At 45.4% G+C, this 20,188-nt stretch overlaps 1 protein-coding gene across 1 annotated transcript in view; it reads left to right on the top strand.

Annotated features, from left to right (window-relative positions):
- The window catches only part of LOC140717627 (G protein-coupled receptor 137Ba-like), a 103,254-nt gene that overhangs the window by 27,587 nt on the left and 55,479 nt on the right, over positions 1-20,188 (top strand). Inside the window, exons 2-3 of the mRNA XM_073031216.1 lie at positions 11,137-11,577; positions 17,998-18,389. Coding sequence (XP_072887317.1) covers positions 18,021-18,389 — 369 coding nt within the window. The 5' untranslated portion in view covers positions 11,137-11,577; positions 17,998-18,020. The remainder of the gene's footprint in view (positions 1-11,136; positions 11,578-17,997; positions 18,390-20,188) is intronic.

Genomic DNA, 20,188 nt, shown 5'->3' with positions numbered 1-20,188 from the left:
GGGTTCGCGTCAATAACCAATGCAGTCCAAATTGGGGGTGGCCAGCCTGCACATCTCACCTCTCATACAAACTCTTCTCCCTCCTGCCATCTGGCAAAAGGTCCCGAAGCATTCGGGCTCTTATGACCAGACTGTGTAACAGTTTCTTCCCCCAAGCCATCAGACTCCTCAATACCCAGAGTCTCGTCTGACAGCAATTTTCTCTCCCTCTGTCTCTCACTCACAGCATCCGTGAGAAAAGAGTAGCCAACGTTTCAGGCCAAGACCCTTCATCAGGAATGGGGGGGAAGAGAGGGCCGAAGCCCAGTAATAGAGATAGGGGAGGGGGGAGGGCCTAGAGGCGCCAGGTGGAAAACCAATCAGAGGAAAGATAAAGGGGGGAGGGGGAGGGGATAAGCATGAAAGAACTGTAGAGATAAAGAAGCAGAAAGTTGAAAGGGGAGAGAGGCAGAGAGAGACCAATGTTCATACCACCAGTCTGGAGGCTACCCAGACTGTAGATGAGGTTTTGCTCCTCCAACCTGAGTTTGGCCTCATCATGGCAGTAGAGGAGGCCATGTATGGACATATCTAGATGGGAATGTGAAACAGAGTTGAAGTGGGTGGCAACCGGGAGGTCCTGTCTATTGTGACGGATGGAGCGTAGGTGCTCGATGAAGCGGTCCCCCAATCTGCGTTGTGTCTCGCCGATGTAGAGGAGGCCGCACCGGGAGCACCGGATGCAATAGACGACTCCAGCAGACTCGCAGGTGAAATGTTGCCTCACCTGGAAGGACTGTCTGGGGCCCAAAATGGTGGTAAGGGGGCAGGTGTGGGGACAGGTGTATCATTTGCACTTGCAGGGATAAGTGCCAGGTGGGAGGGACGTGTGGACCAGGTAGTCGCAGAGGGAACGATCCCTGCGAAAAGCTGAGAGGGGTAGGGAGGGAAAGATGTGCTTGGTGGTGGGGTCCTATTGAAGGTGGCGGAAGTTGCGGAGGATAATATGCTGGATCCGGAGGCTGGTGGGGCGGTAGGTGAGGACAAGGGGAACCCTGTCCCTGTTGTGGTGACGGGAGGATGGGTTAAGGGCTGAAGTGCGGGAAGTGGAGGAGATGCGGGTGAGGGCATCTTTGATGACGCCAGAAGGAAAACCGTGATCCTGAAAGAAAGAGGACATTTGAGAAGTCCTGGAACGGAAAGCCTCATCCTGGGTAATGCTACACCTATCCCCACACCTCCTCCCCTTACCACCATTCCGGGCCCCAGACAGTCCTTCTGAGTTCTTCCAGCGTTGTGTACGTATTCTTTGATCCACAGCATCTGCAGTTGTATTTTTGTGTTGTTTTGTTTTTACTGTGTACTGTACCAGCAGTTATGGTTAACATGACAATAAGAGCAACTTGACTCCTAGTGCCAAGAGAGCACGCCCACAACTCGCTAACCCTAACGTCTTTGGAATGTGGGAGGAAAGCGTAGCACCCAGAGGAAACCCTCGCTGCCATGGGGTTCAATTCTCGCCACTGCCTGTGAGGAGTCTGTACGATCTCCCCGTGACCGCATGGGTTTCCACTGTGTGCTTCGCTTTCCTCCCACATCCCTAAGATGCGCGAGCTGGACCGACGCTGGGTCGCCTCGAGCACATTAGCCAGTGGCGGGAATTGAGCCCCGATCTTCCGATCACCGGGGTTGTAAAACACGACTGTGCCACCCATTAAAGCTGCTTTTGCACTGTTTCATTGAACGTGGTTAATATACCTTCAAACAATATCAGACTAGTTCAAAGTAAATTGAATATCAAAGAACATATGTTACCCTGAGACTCGTCGTCTTCTTGGCATTCACAGTAGATCAAAGAAATGTAGCAGAATCAAAGAAAATAAAGATTGACAATCTACAAAACAAGATGAACTGTGCAACTGCCAACAAAACTGAGGAGATGAGTTGTTGAGTCCTTGAAAGTGAGTCTGTAGGTTGTGGAATCAGTTCTGAGTTGAGGTGAGTGAAGTTAACCATGTCGAGGTGCCTGATAGTTGAGGGGTAATAACTGTCCCTGAACCTGGTGCTGTGGGACCTAAGACCTCCTCCCCAGTGAGAGCAGCGAGAAGAGAGGAACCCGATGGTTGAAGGGAAGTAACTGTTCAGTACTTTCTCCAGGGCAAAAAGAGCCACTTTTCAACATAATTGTATAAGGGCTAAGAGTGTTGTAAAAACAAGCCTGAAGGCTTTGTGTGTCAATGCGAGGAGCATTCGTAACAAGGTGGATGAATTGAATGTGCAGATAGTTATTAATGAATATGATATAGTTGGGATCACAGAGTCATGGCTCCAGGGTGACCAAGGATGGGAGCTCAACATCCAGGGATATTCAATATTCAGGAGGGATAGACAGGGAAAAAAAAGGAGGTGGGGTAGCATTGCTGATTAGAGAGGAGATTAACGCAATAGAAAGGAAGATCATTAGCCTGGAGGATGTGGAATTGATATGGGTAGAGCTGCATAACACTAAGGGGCAGAAAACGCTGGTGGGAATTGTGTACAGGCCACCTAACAGTAGTAGTGAGGTTGGGGATGGCATTAAACAGGAAATTAGAAATGTGTGCAATAAAGGAACAGTAGTTATAATGGGTGACTTCAATCTACATATAGATTGGGTGAACCAAATTGGTAAGGGTGCTGAGGAAGAGGATTTCTTGGAATGTATGCGGGATGGTTTTCTGAACCAACATGTCGAGGAACCAACTAGAGAGCAGGCCATTCTAGATTGGGTATTGAGCAATGAGGAAGGGTTAGTTAGCAATCTTGTCGTGCGAGGCCCCTTGGGTAAGAGTATAATATGGTGGAATTCTTCATTAAGATGGAGAGTGACAGTTAATTCAGAAACAAAGGTTCTGAACTTAAAGAAGGGTAACTTTGAAGGTATGAGACGTGAATTAGCTAAGATAGACTGGCAAATGATATTTAAAGGGTTGACGGTGGATATGCAATGGCAAGCATTTAAAGATCGCATGGAAGAACTACAACAATTGTTCATCCCAGTTTGGCAAAAGAATAAACCAGGGAAGGTAGTGCACCCGTGGCTGACAAGGGAAATTAGGGATAGTATCAAGTCCAAAGAAGAAACATATAAATTAGCAAAAAAAAGCAGCACACCTGAGGACTGGGAAAAATTCAGAGACCAGCAGAGGAGGACAAAGGGCTTAATTAGGAAAGGGAAAAAAGATTATGAGAGAAAGCTGGCAGGGAACATAAAAACTGACTGTAAAAGCTTTTATAGATAACGTGAAAAGAAAAAGATTGGTCAAGACAAATGTAGGTCCTTTACAGTCAGAAACAGGTGAATTGATCATAGGGAACAAAGACACGGCAGACCAATTGAATAACTACTTTGGTTCTGTCTTCACTAAGGAGGACATAAATAATCTTCTGGAAATAGTAAGGGACAGAGGGTCTAATGAGATGGAGGAACTGAGGGAAATACATGTTAGTAAGGAAGTGGTGTTAGGTAAATTGAAGGGATTAAAGGCAGATAAATCCCCAGGGCCAGATGGTCTGCATCCCAGAGTGCTTAAGGAAGTAGCCCAAGAAATAGTGGATGCATTAGTGATAATTTTTCAAAACTCCTTAGATTCTGGATTAGTTCCTGAGGATTGGAGGGTGGCTAATGTAACCCCACTTTTTAAAAAAGGAGGGAGAGAGAAACTGGGGAATTATAGACCGGTTAGTCTGCCATTGGTGGTGGGGAAAGTGCTAGAGTCGGTTATCAAAGATGTGATAACAGCACATTTGGAAAGAGGTGAAATCATCGGACAAAGTCAGCATGGATTTGTGAAAGGAAAATCATGTCTGACGAATCTTATAGAATTTTTTGAAGATGTAACTAGTAGAGTGGATAGGGGAGAGCCAGTAGATGTGGTATATTTAGATTTTCAAAAGGCTTTTGACAAGGTCCCACACAGGAGATTAGTGTGCAGACTTAAAGCACATGGTATTGGGGGTATGGTATTGATGTGGATAGAGAATTGGTTGGCAGACAGGAAGCAAAGAGTGTGAGTAAACAGGACCTTTTCAGAATGGCAGACAGTGACTAGTGGGGTACAGCAAGGCTCAGTGCTGGGACCCCAGTTGTTTACAATATATATTAATGATTTAGACGAGGGAATTAAATGCAGCATCTCCAAGTTTGCGGATGACACAAAGCTGGGCGGCGGTGTTGGCTGTGAGGAGGATGCAGTGTGACTTGGATAGGTTAGGTGAGTGGGCAAATTCATGGCAGATGCAACTTAATGTGGATAAATGTGAGGTTTCCACTTTGGTTGCAAGAACAGGAAAACAGATTATTATCTGAACAGTGGCCGATTAGGAAAAGGGGAGATGCAACGAGACCTGGGTGTCATTGTACACCAGTCATTGAAGGTGGGCATGCAGGTACAGCAGGCGGTGAAAAAGGCAAATGGTATGTTGGCATTCATAGCAAAAGGATTTGAGTACAGGAGCAGGGAGGTTCTACTGCAGTTGTACAAGGCCTTGGTGAGACCGCACCTAGAATATTGTGTGCAGTTTTGGTCCCCTAATCTGAGGAAAGACATTCTTGCCATAGAGGGAGTACAGAGAAGGTTCACCAGATTGATTCCTGGGATGGCAGGACTTTCATATGAAGAAAGACTGGATCGACTAGGCTTATACTCACTGGAATTTAGAAGATTGAGGGGGATCTTATTGAAATGTATAAATTTCTAAAGGGATTGGACAGGCTAGATGCAGGAAGATTGTTTCCGATGTTGGGGAAGTCCAGAATGAGGGGTCACAGTTTAAGGATAAAGGGGAAGCCTTTTAGGACCAAGATGAGGAAAAACTTATTCACACAGAGAGTAGTGAATCTGTGAAATTCTCTGCCACAGGAAACAGTTGAGGCCGGTTCATTGGCTATATTTAAGAGGAAGTTAGATATGGCCCTTGTGGCTAAAGGGATCAGGGGGTATGGAGAGAAAGCAGGTACAGGGTTCTGAGTTGGATGATCAGCCATGATCATACTGAATGGCGGTGCAGGCTCGAAGGGCTGAATGGCCTACTCCTGCACCTATTTTCTATGTTTCTATGTTTTTATAGTCTTTTTTCCATTTCTGGGCATTGGTGTTTGCCAAGATCCAGCCAATCAAGATGCTGTCCAATGTGCATCTATGGAAGTTTGGCAAGGTTTTGGATGTCAGGCCAGATCTGTGCAAGTATCTAAGAAAGCTGTTGTGCCGCCTTTGTAATTGCACTTGCAAGCTGGTCCCAGGATAGATCCTCTGAGGTGATAATGCCAAAGAATTCAAAGCTGCTGGTCCTCTCTACTTCCGATCCGCTATCGCGGACTGGCTCGCAGACTTCTGGTTTCTTCCTCTTGTAGCCAATCAGAATCAGGTTTAATATCACCGGTATATGTCGTGAAGTGTTATCTTCATGCCAGATGTAGAATGCAATATATAATAGAAAAAAACTGAATTGCAGTAAGTATTAAATAGTTAAATAAGTAGTGCAAAAACAATTTTTTTAAAAAAAAAGTAGTGGGGTAGTGTTACTGGGTTCAGGGTCCATTTAGGAATCGGATGGTAGAGGGGAAGAAGCTGTTCCTGAATCAATGAGTGTGTGCTTTCAGGCTCCTGTACCTCCAATGAGAAGAGGGCATGTCCTGGGTGCTGGGGTCCTTAGTGATGGATGCCACCTTTCTGAGGCATTGTTCCTTGAAGATGTCCTGGATACTATGGAGGCTAGTGCCCATGATGGATCTAACTAAGTTTACAACTCTCTGCAGCTTGCTTCGATCCTTAACAGTAGCACCCACAACTCCCCCCTCCCCCCCATTCCAGACGGTGATGCAGCCAGTCAGAATGTCAATAATCAGCTCTTTGGTTTTTGCTGATGTCAAATGAGAGGTTGTTGTTGATAGTGTGAATTAGATATGGCATAAAGCTCCCTCTACTCCACATTTAATCTTCTTTAGACCTTCACCATTAAGCTCCACGTTTTCCCTGCCTCGTGAGTGTTTGAGGAGGCAGAATAATAATTCCTCTGCACTGTCCTGGTACATGCTTGTTAGGACAGGAACAGAATGGGAGGTCAGAAAGTTGATATGCAGTGTAAAGTTTCCTCTTACTGTCCCATCAAGCAATCCTTAGCAACGCACACAAAACATTGGAAGTCAGGCCGCATCTATGGAAATGAACAAAACCCCTTCTTCCTTAAGCTTGTTACTGTGCACGAGGTGGCTAGTTAAATTCTCTGCATCTTGCCTCAAATAATGCATCAAGTATTTAGTTTAAAGTTACAGATACATTTCCTGATGTGTTAATGGAATTCCTGGGTTCCTTGAAAATTGTTAAAATAACAATGAATTCTAATTGGAATGTGGCGTACGTTGTCCTTTATAAATTATTAACGCATTGATAGTTTTTTTCCCCCCCAACTTCTGGATGTGTGATGCTAGCATCTGCGTGAGTGTATGGCAAATTGAGTGCCTGGATGGGCCAATGCCCAGGATGGGGAAGAGCTTCAGAGGGTTGTAAAACCCTGCCGAAGGGTCTCGGCTGGAAAGGTCGACTGTACTTTGGCCTGGCCTGCTGAGCTCCTCCAGTATTTTGTGTATGTTGCTCGGATTTCCAGAATCTGCAGATTTTCTCTTTTTGTGAGAGGGTTATTTCCTCGGCCAGCTCCATCGTGGGCACCCGCCATCGAAGATATCTTCAAAAAGTGGTGCCTCAAAAAGGGGGCATCGGTCGCCGCCCATGACATGCCCTCTTTCCATTGCTACCATTAGGATGGGGTACCGGAGCCTGAAGTCACACACTCAATGATTGAGGAACAGTTTCTTCCCCTCCTCCATCAGATTTCTAAATGGTCCGTGAACACCAGATCAGTATTTTGTTCTTTTTTTTTTAACACTTATTTTTTAAAAATATATTTCTTATTGTAGTTTATTTGTGTATTGCACGGTACTGCTGTCACAAAATAGCAATTTTCACTACATCTTTTTTAAACTGCCTGTTAGGCAATGGGGTTCCGGGCAGCAATGAAGGTCCTCCTTCCCTGGTGGTGTTCAGGGCTTCCTCCATCTTGTCAGTAGCTTCCTCTTGGTTTTCACTATTGTCAGTCACGCAAGTGACACATACTGTCACGCTCAGATATAGAACATAAGATCATAGGAAATAGGAGCAGGAGTCGGCCATCCGGCCCCTCGCGCCTGCCCCGCCATTCAATAAGATCATGGCTGATCTGTCCGTAAACTCAGCTGAATCAAAGGATTATTCTTCGCTGTTTCCGTAGCAATTTTGTTTTACCAGTCAGGGTTGTCAGCCCTGAGGTGAACTCCCAAATCTGGAGGACCGGAGGACCACTCTTAGTCTGGCTTCTACCCTTTGACCTGTTTGGCTTAAGTGACACTACCAAAAGCCAAAGGATAAAGCCCTGGCTCCGGCCAACATAGCTGCCCGAGTCGTTGAGGCATGCAGGCCTCCAAACCCAACAACAAGGTTGTGGTCCTCCTGGAGGTTTGCTACATACATCAGTGATAATAGACCTGATTCTGAAATAACTTTGTCACCCGGTTTTGTTGCGGCACAAGTTCGTCCCCCAAATTTCAGTAAGGAATAGCAGTGAGTGGGTGAAATTCTTGGCAGTATCCCCTCTATTCTCCCCACCGGCAGTTCTTTGCAAACATGAATTGTGGGAGGCAAGGAGAGAAAAGAAGAGCCAGTTAATTTAATTATAACATAGAACAGTACAGGCCCTTTTGCCCATGATGTTGTGCTGACATTTTAGCCTACTGCCGGTGTCGTGGTTTCTCGTGCCCCACAAACGACCAGGAGACGCAGAAGATTCTTCAAGAAGTGTTAAACTTTAATTTGCAAATCAAAACTGAGACAGTCAGTGAGCTAGTCGCTGATTGCCCCCCCCCCCCCCCCCCCCGATCCTTGTGCATAGCATTTTTTATAGCAATCTCCTGGTTTAGTTGCATTAGCATATCCAATCGGTCTACAGTTGCGTATCACCAGTACATTAGCTCCCGACTTCCCACTATTGTTTCTACCCATTAACTTAATCATGTTCAATCTACTTTTTGGGCCAAGTGTTACCTCATCCCTGGCCACAGTTATCTCTTAGCTAGCCTCTCATTAACACACCATTATTTTCTTATTTGGCTACATTCTTAAGTCACTGATGTGTTCAATAGTACAGAGACAATACAGAGATTTCATTCTCCTACTAAATTGGATACATACATAGCAAATAGCAAACACAAAGCTGACTACATAGTTTTGGTTGCACCTCTCATTAACACACCATTACCTTCTTATTTGGCTACATTCTTAAGTCACTGATGTGTTCTCATTAACCCACCATTATCTTCTTATTTGGCTACATTCTTAAGTCACTGATGTGTTCAATAGTACAGAGACAATACAGAGATTTCATTCTCCTACTGAATTGGATACATGCATAGCAAATAGCATATACAAAACTGACTACACAGCAAACAATTCAACTTTATACTCCAATACCGGCTGGTGGTGTAGTGGTATCAGAACTGGACTTCAAGGCAGAAGGTCCTGGGTTCAAACCCAGCCGGGTCCCAACCTGAGCAGCAGCAGTATCTGCGCAGAAGATAGAAGAAGGGCCTGGCAATCTACTTCCGTAGCTTGCCGTGAAAACCCTGTAAGACCGTGGGGTCACGAAGAGTCGGACTCAACTTAACGACTGAACAACAACAGCAACAAGATCAGTCTAACTCTTTCCTCTGTTGTGACTGTAAACAAAGTCACTGGAGAGACACAGAAGCTGATATAGAAGTCTTTAAGACCCTTAAGATCAATGGTAACTCAATATAGTTTCAATACTTTGATAGTTTCAATACTTTGGGTTGACAATGCTTCATTTAAGCAGTATGTAATTTTCAGATACCTAAACCTAGAAGCCATCACTCCAGACACCTTAGATTGAATGTTAATCACGGCTGTCTCTGACATCTCATGCAGACATCTCAGGTGAATGGGGTGTTTATTGCATTCATGCACATGCAGAGATCTCAGGTCAATGGGATGTTTCCTGGTTTGCAATCAACCCCAGTCTGCAGTTCCGGGAGGAAGACCATTGCTCTGAGCTGCATTTTAAATTCAATCTATAGTCCACGTTCAAAGCTGAAGATTGGTTGCTGTTGAAATTAATATTTGCTATGTACCCTAACTCCAGAATGTACCCTAACACCTCCAACATAACCCTCTTTTTCTGTCATCCTTGTGCCTATCTAAGAGTCTCTTAAACTCTTTGGGTTTAAGCGGAGGTTGATAGGACGTCAATGATTTGGTTGAAGGCATTGAAAATAACATCAGCAAATTTGCTGATGATACTAAGCTGGGTGGCAGTGTGACATGTGATGAGGTTGTTAGGAGAATTCAGGGTGACTTGGATAGGCTGGGTGAGTGGGCAGATACTTGGCAGATGACGTTTAATGTGAATAAGTGTGACATTATCCACTTTGGGAGTAAGAACAGGAAGGCAGATTATTATCTGAACGGTGTAGAGTTAGGTAAGGGAGAAATACAAAGAGATCTAGGAGTCCTTGTTCATCAGTCACTGAAGGTGAATGAGCAAGTGCAGCAGGCAGTGAAGAAGGCTAATGGAATGTTGGCCTTTATTACAAAGGGAATTGAGTACAAGAGCAAGGAAATCCTCTTGCATTTGTACAGAGCCCTGGTGAGACCACACCTGGAGTATTGTGTACAGTTTTGGTCTCCAGGGTTAAGGAAGGACATCCTGGCTGTAGAGGAAGTGCAGTGTAGATTCACGAGGTTAATTCCTGGGATGTCTGGACTGTCTTACACAGAGAGGTTAGAGAGACTGGGCTTGTACACGCTGGAATTAAGGAGATTGAGAGGGGATCTGATTGAAACATATAAGATTATTAAGGGATTGGACAAGATAGAGGCAGGAAATATGTTCCAGATGCTGGGAGAGTCCAGTACCAGAGGGCATGGTTTGAGAATAAGGGGTAGGTCATTTAGGACAGAGTTAAGGAAAAACTTCTTCTCCCAGAGAGTTGTGGGGGTCTGGAATGCACTGCCTCGGAAGGTAGTGGAGGCCAATTCTCTGGATGCTTTCAAGAAGGAACTAGATAGGTATCTTATGGATAGGGGAATCAAGGGATATGGGGACAAGGCAGGAACCAAGTATTGATAGTAGATGATCAGCCATGATCTCAAAATGGCGGTGCAGGCTCGAAGGGCCGAATGGTCTACTTCTGCACCTATTGTCTATTGACATTGATTAATAAGGGCACAAAATTTATGGGAAGATGGCATGAGAATTGAGTTGAGAGGGGAAAATAAGTCAACCATAATGGAATGGCAGAGCAGACTCGATGGGCTGAATGGCCTAATACTGCTTCTCTGTCTTATGGTCTTAAATGTCCTTAAAGTACCACCACCCCTGGCAGCACATTCCACACACCCACCACTCTCTCTGTTTTTAAAAAAAACCCACCTCCTGTCATTTTACTTCCGATTCTTATTCCCGTTTCGACGTGTAGGTGAAGGGTGGAAGAGCAGCACTTTATATTCCGTTTTGATTTCCAACCTGATGGCATGAGTATCAATTTCTCCTTCCAGTAAACAAATTCCCATGCCCACCCCTTCCTTTATTCTCTACTTTTTTACTTCTCACCTGCCCTGGGTCCCTTCCTCATTCCCTTTCTCCTATGGTCCACTCTCCTCTCCTTTCAGATTCTTTCCTCTCCAGCCCTTTACCTTTCCCACCCACCTGGCTTTACCAATCATTCTCCAGCTAGCCACTTTTCCCCTTTTCCCCCACCCCTTCTTTTATTCAGGCATCTTCCCCCTTCTCAGTCCTGAAGAGTCTCAGCCCAAAACGTTGACTATCTACTCGTTTCCATAGATGCTGGATGGCCTGCTGAGTTCCTCCAGCATTTTATGTGTGTTGCTTTGGATTTCTAGCATCTGCAGACCTTGTTATGTCTATAATTTGCTGCCTCCAACAATAGTAAATTTCACAATATCAAAATGCGTCAGTTTTAAATAAGCTTATTTCACTACTGTGTATTGGTGCAGATTCTTAACTTCGGGCTTGTAAAGAAGTAAAAGCTGTTTCCCTTTCATTTAACAGGCAACAGAGTGGCGTGCTGGCCGGCAACTGAATGCCAATAAATCTGTGTTGTGTTAAAGACATCTGCGCCCAGCTGGACGGAAGTGACCCTCGAGGAAGGACTCGCCCGATTTCAGCAGTCAAGCGGAGGATTCCAGTCCTGGCTCAATAACTGCTTACCCACACTAGGATGGGACCAAATGATATACTGTTACTATTGACACACTCCATCAGCAGAACAATTTTACTTCCCTTTTACTGGGGGCAAGGCGGGTGGGAAGGGTAGAAGCAGACCGGCAGAAACTGCGAAGAAGCATCGTTTTTCACGAGCTGCTTTTAATTGTACTATTTGAGACCAAGGCATCTCGTTCCCGGCGGAGCTCGGCCACAGCTGAACATAAGGAAAGAAAATAGGAAAAGATCTCTCCGGTGTCTCTCTGCTGTTCACATACAAGGCTTCAGGTACTCCCAAGCCACCGACCATTTCTGGGAAACCCCCACGTGACCGATATAACTAGAGTGTAATCAAATCGAGCAACACATACACACACACACAAATTGCTGAGTTCCTCCAGTGTTTTGTGTGTGTTCCTCAATGTTTCCAGCATTAGCAGGATCTCTTTTGCCTGTAGATTGGCCTGGGCACTTGGATAATTTTTAAGCTACTCACTTTTCAAGATAGCGTATTTAAAATTCTAGAAATCTATATACAGGTTTCCCCCCGCAATCCGAAGGTAGAGCATTCCTATGAAACCGTTTGTAAACCGAAATGTCGTAAAGCGAAGAAGCAATTACCGTTATTTTATATGGGAAAGATTTTTGAGCGTTCCCAGACCCCAAAAAATAACCTACCAAATCAGATAGATAGATAGATACTTTATTCATCCCCATGGGGAAATTCAACATTTTTTCCAATGTCCCATACACTTGTTGTAGCAAAACTAATTACATACAATACTTAACTCAGTAAAAATATGATATGCATCTAAATCACTCTCTCAAAAAGCATTAATAATAGCTTTTAAAAAGTTCTTAAGTAGTTTACTTAAATACATTAAATACAATCAACCCCGGCACTTTAACATATCTTACTCCTGGCGGTTGAATTGTAAAGCCTAATGGCATTGGGGAGTATTGACCTCTTCATCCTGTCTGAGGAGCATTGCATCGATAGTAACCTGTCGCTGAAACTGCTTCTCTGTCTCTGGATGGTGCTATGTAGAGGATGTTCAGGGTTTTCCATAATTGACCGTAGCCTACTCAGCGCCCTTCGCTCAGCTACCGATGTTATACTCTCCAGTACTTTGCCCACGACAGAGCCCGCCTTCCTTACCAGCTTATTAAGACGTGAGGCGTCCCTCTTCTTAATGCTGCCTCCCCAACACGCCACCACAAAGAAGAGGGCGCTCTCCACAACTGACCTATAGAACATCTTCAGCATCTCACTACAGACATTGAATGACACCAACCTTCTAAGGAAGTACAGTCGCCTCTGTGCCTTACTGCACAAGGCATCTGTGTTGGCAGTCCAGTCTAGCTTCTCGTCTAACTGTACTCCCAGATACTTGTAGGTCTTAACCTGTTCCACACATTCTCCATTAATGATCACTGGCTCCATATGAGGCCTAGATCTCCTAAAGTCCACCACCATCTCCTTGGTCTTGGTGATATTGAGACGCAGGTAGTTTGAGTTGCACCATATCACAAAGTCCTGTATCAGTTTCCTATACTCCTCCTCCTGTCCATTCCTGACACACCCCACTATGGCCGTGTGTATGATCATACCAAATAACACATAAACATAATAACACATAAAACCTAAAATAACACGAACATATAGTAAAAGCAGGAATGATATGATAAAGACACAGCTATATAAAGTAGAAATATTGTATGTACAGTGTAGTTTCACTTATCAAAATCGGGGAGACAGCGAGCCAAAGTCGATTTGGAGGGAAAAAATTGGCACATACATGCATGCGCATTGCCTGTACAAGGTTTCACGGTCATGGTAGTCTTGGTTGGGGTAAACACACGTATAAAGCGGGCGTCTTTTTTTCATAAAAGCAAGAATCCGCTTTGGTTAGCAAAAACAGGTACTAATGTAGGTCTTTCGTAATAGCGAACTGTCGTAAAGCGAACGTTTGAAAAACAGGGGCCAGCTGTATCTGCACATACTTCCTATAAGGAGGAGTCCAGAACAGAACACAATGCTCCAAATACAAGGAAAATCTGCAGATGCTGGAAATCCAAGGTGACGTGCACACAAAATGCTGGAGAAACTCAGCAGGTCTGTGGATAAGAGTAAACGGTCGCCGTTTCGGGCCGAGACCCTTCTTCAGGACTGGAAAGGAAGGGGAGAAAGAAGAGTGTGAAGGTGGGGGGGGAGGGGAGGAAGAAGTACAAGGTGGCAGGTGATAGGTGGAACTGAGAGAGGGAGAGGGGTGAAGTAAAGAGCTGGGAAGTTGGTGAACAAGATATGGGGGAATCTGTTGGGAAAGAACAGGAGACCATGGAAGAAAGGCAAGGGGGAAGAAATACCAAAGGGAGATGAAGGACAGGTAAGGAGATGTGGCGAAGGAGAGTGGTGGGGTGGGGGGGGGGGGGTTGGTATCGCTGAAAGTTTGAGAAATGGCTATACATGCCATCAGGTTGGAGGCTACCCAGATGGAATATTACATGCAAACACGAGGAGATCTGCAGATGCTGGAAGTTCAAGCAACACACACAAAATGCTGGTGGAACACAACGGGCCAGGCAGCATCTACAGGGAGAAGCACTGTCGATGTTTCGGGCCGAGACCCTTCGTCAGGACTTACTGAAAGGAAAGATAGTAAGAGATTTGAAAGTAGGAGGGGGAGGGGGAAATGCGAAATGATAGAAGACCTGAGGGGGATGGGGTGAAGCTAGGAGCTGGGAAGTTGATTGGCAAAAGGGACTAACGAAGGGTCTCAGCCCGAAACGTCCACAGTGCTTCTTCCTATAGATGCTGCCTGGCTTGCTGCGTTGCACCAGCATTTTGGAATATAACATGTTGCTCCTCCAACCTGAGTGTAGTCTCACCCTGACGGTAGGGGGGCCACGGACCGACAAATCTAAATGAGAACTTGAAGTGGAATGGCTGGCCACCGGGAGATCCCGCACGTGGTGGTGAATGGTGCAAAGATGCTTGACAAAGCAGTTGCTTAAACTACGTAGGCGTTCACCAATGTTCCAAGTGTGGTCTGGCCTGAAGTTTATAGAGCTGCAGCTCTTGAACTCAGTCCCCAGACCGTTGGAAGCCTTCTTAAGCTGTTACTCAAGTTGATAGGGTGGTTATGAATGGATGTGAACCCTTGTGGGAGGAAAGGGGGGAGAGAAATCTTTCTTAACTGCCCATTACACCGCTGGCATTTGGAACAGCAGTGAAGGTCCTCCATCTGTGGCGGCGTTCAGGGCTTCCTTCATCATGTCAGTAGCTTCCTCTCGGTTTTCACTACTGTCAGTCGTGCAGGTCCCGGGTGGAGACTCGGGAATACCGCCACACTCAGACGGGGAAGGATTCTTCATTGTTGCTTCCGTAGCAATTTTGCTTTACCATGCAGGGTTGTTTGCCCTGAGCTGAACCCACAAACCTGGAGTGCTAGTGGACACTGTTAGTCTGGCCTCTACCCTTTGACCTGTTTGGCATGGGCGACCCTACCACAAAGCACAAAGCCCTGACTCCAGCCAACATAGCTCTGCAGGTCCTCAGGGCTTACAAGCCTCCGAACCACAACAAAGTATTAGCCCCCTTCAAGGAAATTAATCTTGCCGTAAGTTAAAAGGTCAGCACAACACCGTAAGAGGATGGGCCCATATTGTGCTGTAATGTTCTACGTTCCTTAATTGGAAATCAATCTGAAGCAGACATTGGCAGCAGTAATGGAAGAATGCCCACAGTGTAATACCTGGTGCTGATGACATTTCAGCATTCATTAATTTTGCACCTGAGGGCCAGAACCAGTTTGTCCTCCTCCGTTGCCAGCAACGCAGCACTCCCCAGCTTTAGAGAGCTGGCACCAAGTCCGCGGAACAGCTGGTGTGGGCTGTCAGGAAGCACTGACACCGAGCACTGCTTTTCCAGCTTCTCTTCGTGCCCAGCAGTGGCAGGTCTATATTTCCAGAAGCAGAAAGTGTAGAATGGGGAAGGGCTTCAGGAGTCTGGTTAGCTGGAAGTCTTCCTCTGGAGGTGGGGAGCCTTGTGACTGACTGAGCCATAACCGGTTTTGTAGCAGCAAGTGAGAGCTACTTCCCTGAGCCATCATAAACACAAGAGATTCTGCAGGTGCTGGAGATCCAGAGTAACACACACACACAGTATGCTGGGGGAGGTCAGTAGGTCGAGCAGCATTCATAGAGGGGAATAAACAGTCGGCACTTCCTTTCCTGTCCTGATGAAGGGGCTCAGCCCGCAATGTCAAATGTTTATTCCTCTCCATAGGTTTGCTGAGGTTACAGTCGCTCAACTCCAGACCACATTGATCAGAAGGCTTTTTGTTTTCAGGAGGAATTAAGTCTTCAAGTTGGTAACGAAGTTGTGTGTTTATTGGTACAATCGTCATAAAATTGGTAGAGCGCATAAGGAAACCATTCACCCAAGGGAGCTGAGCGGAAGTTTATCGCAGAGCAATCCCACCAGTCGCATTATAAGACCATAAGATGTAGGAGCAGAAGTAGGCCATTCGGCCCATCGAGTCTGCTCCGCCATTCAATCACAGGCTGATCCAATTCTTCCAGTCATCCCCACTCCCCTGCCGCATTCCCCATATCCTTTGGTGCCCTGGCTAATCAAGAACCTATCTATCTCTGCCTTATGACTTGGCCTCCACAGCCTCTCGTGGCAACAAATTCCACAGATTTAAAACCCACTGACTGAAGTAATTTCTCCGCATCTCAGTTCTAAATGGACTTCCTTCAATCCTGAAGTTGTGCCCTCTTGTCCAAGACTCCCCTGCCATGGGAGATAACTTTGCCATATCTAATCTGTTCAGGCCTTTTAACATTCAGACAGACAGACAGACATACTTTATTGATCCCGAGGGAAATTGGGTTTCGTTACAGCTGCACCAACCAAGAATAGTGAAGAAATATAGCAATATAAAACCATAAATAATTAAATCATAATAAGTTAATCATGCCAAGTAGAAATAAGTCCAGGACCAGTCTATTGGCTCCGAGGGAGGAGTTGTAGTTTGATGGACTGTTTCTATAAGATTACCCACCCCCCCCCCCCAATTCTTCTGAACTCCAAGGAATACAGCCCAAGAGCTGCTTGATGGTCCTCACACGTTAACCCTTTCATTCCTGGAATTATGCTGCGCTTCCCCACCCCCCCAAAGCCAAGCTAATTACATTCCCTTAAGTGCATATCTAGCTCCCTTTAGAAGACTTAAATTAATGAAGAATGTTCTTCCTGAGTTTTTATTCTGTGTTTATGCATGCATATATCCATGAATGTATATATTTGTACATACATATATACAGCACAACAGTGTATTGGTTAGCACAACGCTTTACAGTACCAGCGATCCGGGTTCACTTCCCGCCACTGCCTGTAAGGAGTTTGTACGTTCTCCCCGTGACCACGTGGGTTTCCTCCGGGTGTTCCGGTTTCCTCCCACTGTCCAAAGATGTACCGGTTGGTAGGGTAATCGGTCATTGTAAATTGTCCTGTGGTTAGGCCAGGAGGATTAAATTGGGGGAATTGCTGGGCGCTGGAAGGGCCTGTTACATTCTATTACAACACAAGTGTGTGTCTTCAGGCTCCTGTGCCGCCACCTTGATGGTAAAAATGAGAAGAGGGCATGTCCTAGGTGATGGGGGTCCTTTATGATGAATGCCGCCTTTTTGAGGCACTGCCTTTTGAAGATGTCCTGGATACTGAGGAGGCTAGTACCCGTGCTCCGGTGCTCCCGGTGTGGCCTTTTATATATTGGTGAGACCCGACGCAGACTGGGAGACCGTTTCACTGAACACCTACGGTCCGCCAGAAAAAGCAGGATCTCCCAGTGGCCACACATTTTAATTCCACGTCCCATTCCCATTCTGATATGTCTATCCATGGCCTCCTCTACTGTCAAGATGAAGCCACACTCAGGTTGGAGGAACAACACCTTATATACCGGCTGGGTAGCCTCCAACCTGATGGCATGAACATTGACTTCTCTAACTTCCGTTAATGCCCCTCCTCCCCTTCTTACCCCATCCCTGATATATTTAGTTGTTTGTTTTTTTTTCTCTCTCTGCCCATCACCCTGCCTGTTCTCCATCTCCCTCTGGTGCTCCCCTCCCCCTTTCTTTCTCCTGAGGCCTCCCGTCCCATGACCCTTTCCCTTCTCCAGCTCTGTATCCCTTTTGCCAATCACCTCTCCGGCTCTTAGCTTCATCCCACCCCCTCTGGTCTTCTCCTATCATTTCGCATTTTCCCCCCTCCCCACTACTTTCAAATCTCTTACTATCTTTCCTTTCAGTTAGTTGTAACAAAGGGTCTCGGCCTGAAACATCAACAGTGCTTCTCCTTATGGATGCTGCCTGGCCTGCTGTGTTCCACCAGCATTTTGTGTGTGTTGTTGTTTGAATTTCCAGCATCTGCAGATTTCCTCGTGTAGGCTAGTACCCATGATGGAGCTGGTTGAGTGTACAACTTCATGCAGCTTTTCCTGATCCTGCGCAGTGGCCCTTGCTAACCCCACCTCTTCTCACATTGTAGTCTTAAGCTGTATTTTCTGAACTTCGGTTTGGGGTAGGACAGGGAAAGATGCTCCATCCCACTGGCGGTATCTGCTTTTTTTATCTCTTAGGTCACTGATTAAAAAAATAAAGTCAAAGGTTCAAACTGATGATTTTTTTTTCCCCTCCTAGTTGATTGCTTGCTAGACCTGAAGATGGAAACGTCTCAAGTGGGTTCTCAGACGAGCACCGTAAGCCCACAGCCACTGCAGCCTGCTATACCGCCCTCCGTGACTCTGGGACTGACTACTGTTTACACTGCACTTTACGGACTCCTCTTCCTCCTGGTCTACGTCCAGCTGTGGCTGGTTTTACACTACAAACACAAGAAGTTCAGCTACCAGACGGTCTTCCTCCTCTTGTGCCTCCTGTGGGCTGCCCTGAGGACGACGCTCTTCTCGTTCTACTTCAGGGACATTATCAAAGCGAACTCTCTGGGCCCCTTCTCCTTCTGGTTACTGTACTGCTTCCCAGTGTGCCTGCAGTTCTTCACCCTCAGCCTCATGAACACGTACTTTGCTCAGGTGAGTGTGATCAGCCCTCTTGAGGTTTGCTTTTAGAACAACTGTGATCTTCCTTTCCCCCTCCAGGTTAGGAAATTGGTTTGTGGAATCAGGCCTGCCGTAATTACATAGCTAATTGTGCAGCAAGTTTTATTCAGCAGGGCCAGGAAATAGAAATCTTTAGATCCAGGATCTCAAATTACCACTCATTACCTTTCCTCAGTTAACACTCAAACGTTAAAGATTCTATCCTTCAAGACATGTCGAAGGAAAGTCGTTGCAGTCTTTATCAACAATTTAGAATTGAAAATATCACAGGCAAATTGTTCCTCTTTATTTCAGAGGTCTGAAAACTTACTTAAAGAGCACTTTTCATGCAAAGCCTGTAGTTCAAAGTGCTTCACATTGCAATAAAGTGCAAGCATAGAAGTGAAAGACAAAGAGATGTTCATTAATACTGAATTTATTTAAAACTTGCATCTATCCCACAACGTTAGGGAGTGAAAATCTTTGCATTATGACTCTGTTGCAATGTGCAGGCATGTGAATTTATAAGTCTAATGGCTTGTAGAAAGAAGCTGTCCCATAGCCTATTGGTCCTGGCTTTAATACTGCGGTACCATTTGCCAGACGGAAGCAGCTAAAGCAGTTTACGGTTGGGGTGACTGGTGTCCCCGATGATCTTCCAGGCCATTTATTTAAAAGAGAGGTTACATGAATTGGTTTTGAGCTGGCGTTTAAAAGCGCTAACCGAGTCTGCATCCCTTATAGTTTTATGAGTTCAACAGTTTAAGAGCGTTGTTTTAAAGAGAAAAGCTGACCTGCCAATTTTCTTTTGAGGGAGACCGGCGGAAGAAAACCTGAGAGCTCGATCAGGATTAAAAAGCGGAAGCAATTCTATGTACTCTGGTCCCAGACCATTGACAGCTTAGAAACAGATGTGAACTTTAAATGCAAATTTGCTGCACGTTGCATCAGTGTTTCAGAAATCATTTGTGTGAACCAGAGATATTAATTCACAGTGTAAATCTAATTATTTTCCTAGGGGAGACTATTTGCATACTAACAAAGCATCTGTCCACTTCAAGGGCCGTTCCACCTGTTTTCAGAAGATCAACAGTGGAGTTTACCTTTTCTAATCTGTTTATCCCTTCCTAATCCAGAGCCAAATCAGCGCTGTAAAATCCACTCTCCCATTTTATTTATCTAAACAAAAAGATTTGTGTCTGTTCCATTCAATTCAAGTTTAATTGTCATTTAACCGTAGATAAATACTCATGAATACAGCCAGATGAGACAATGGTACTCCGGGGTCAAGGTACAAAACACGGTACAGTTGGCCCTCCTTATCCGTGGATTCCGCACGTAGAAATTCAACCAACTGCGAATCGCGAAAACCCACAAGTGCTCTTCCAGCACTTGCTGTTCGAGCACGTACAGACTTTTTTTTCCTGTCATTATTCCCTAAACAATGCAGTGTAACAGCCATTTTACATAGCATTTACATTGTATTAGGTATCATAAGTAATCTAGAGATGATTTAAAGTATTCGGGAGGATGTGCGTGAGTTATCGTGGATCGGGATCGATAAAAATTGGAAGTTCTTGTACTAAGTAAGTCGGAACAGGTACATCAGTATTTAGCGTCAGTTAGTCAGACGTTTGTCTTGGTATATAGTATATATTTTACCTTTCTATGTATATAAAATACTTAAGAACGTATGTTTCAGCACCGGGCTCAGGAACGGAAGTTCTCGGGACTCAGGGCAGATCGTTCCCTAGTGCGCTCTCCTTGATGTGGAGGATCAAAACCCCAAAACC

The sequence above is a fragment of the Hemitrygon akajei genome, chromosome 28 (assembly GCF_048418815.1).
Source record: "Hemitrygon akajei chromosome 28, sHemAka1.3, whole genome shotgun sequence".
In the NCBI taxonomy this organism is placed as follows: Eukaryota; Metazoa; Chordata; class Chondrichthyes; order Myliobatiformes; family Dasyatidae; genus Hemitrygon; species Hemitrygon akajei.
The sequence above is the reverse complement of the archived record's forward strand: the minus strand, read 5'-3'. Positions and strand labels throughout refer to the sequence as shown.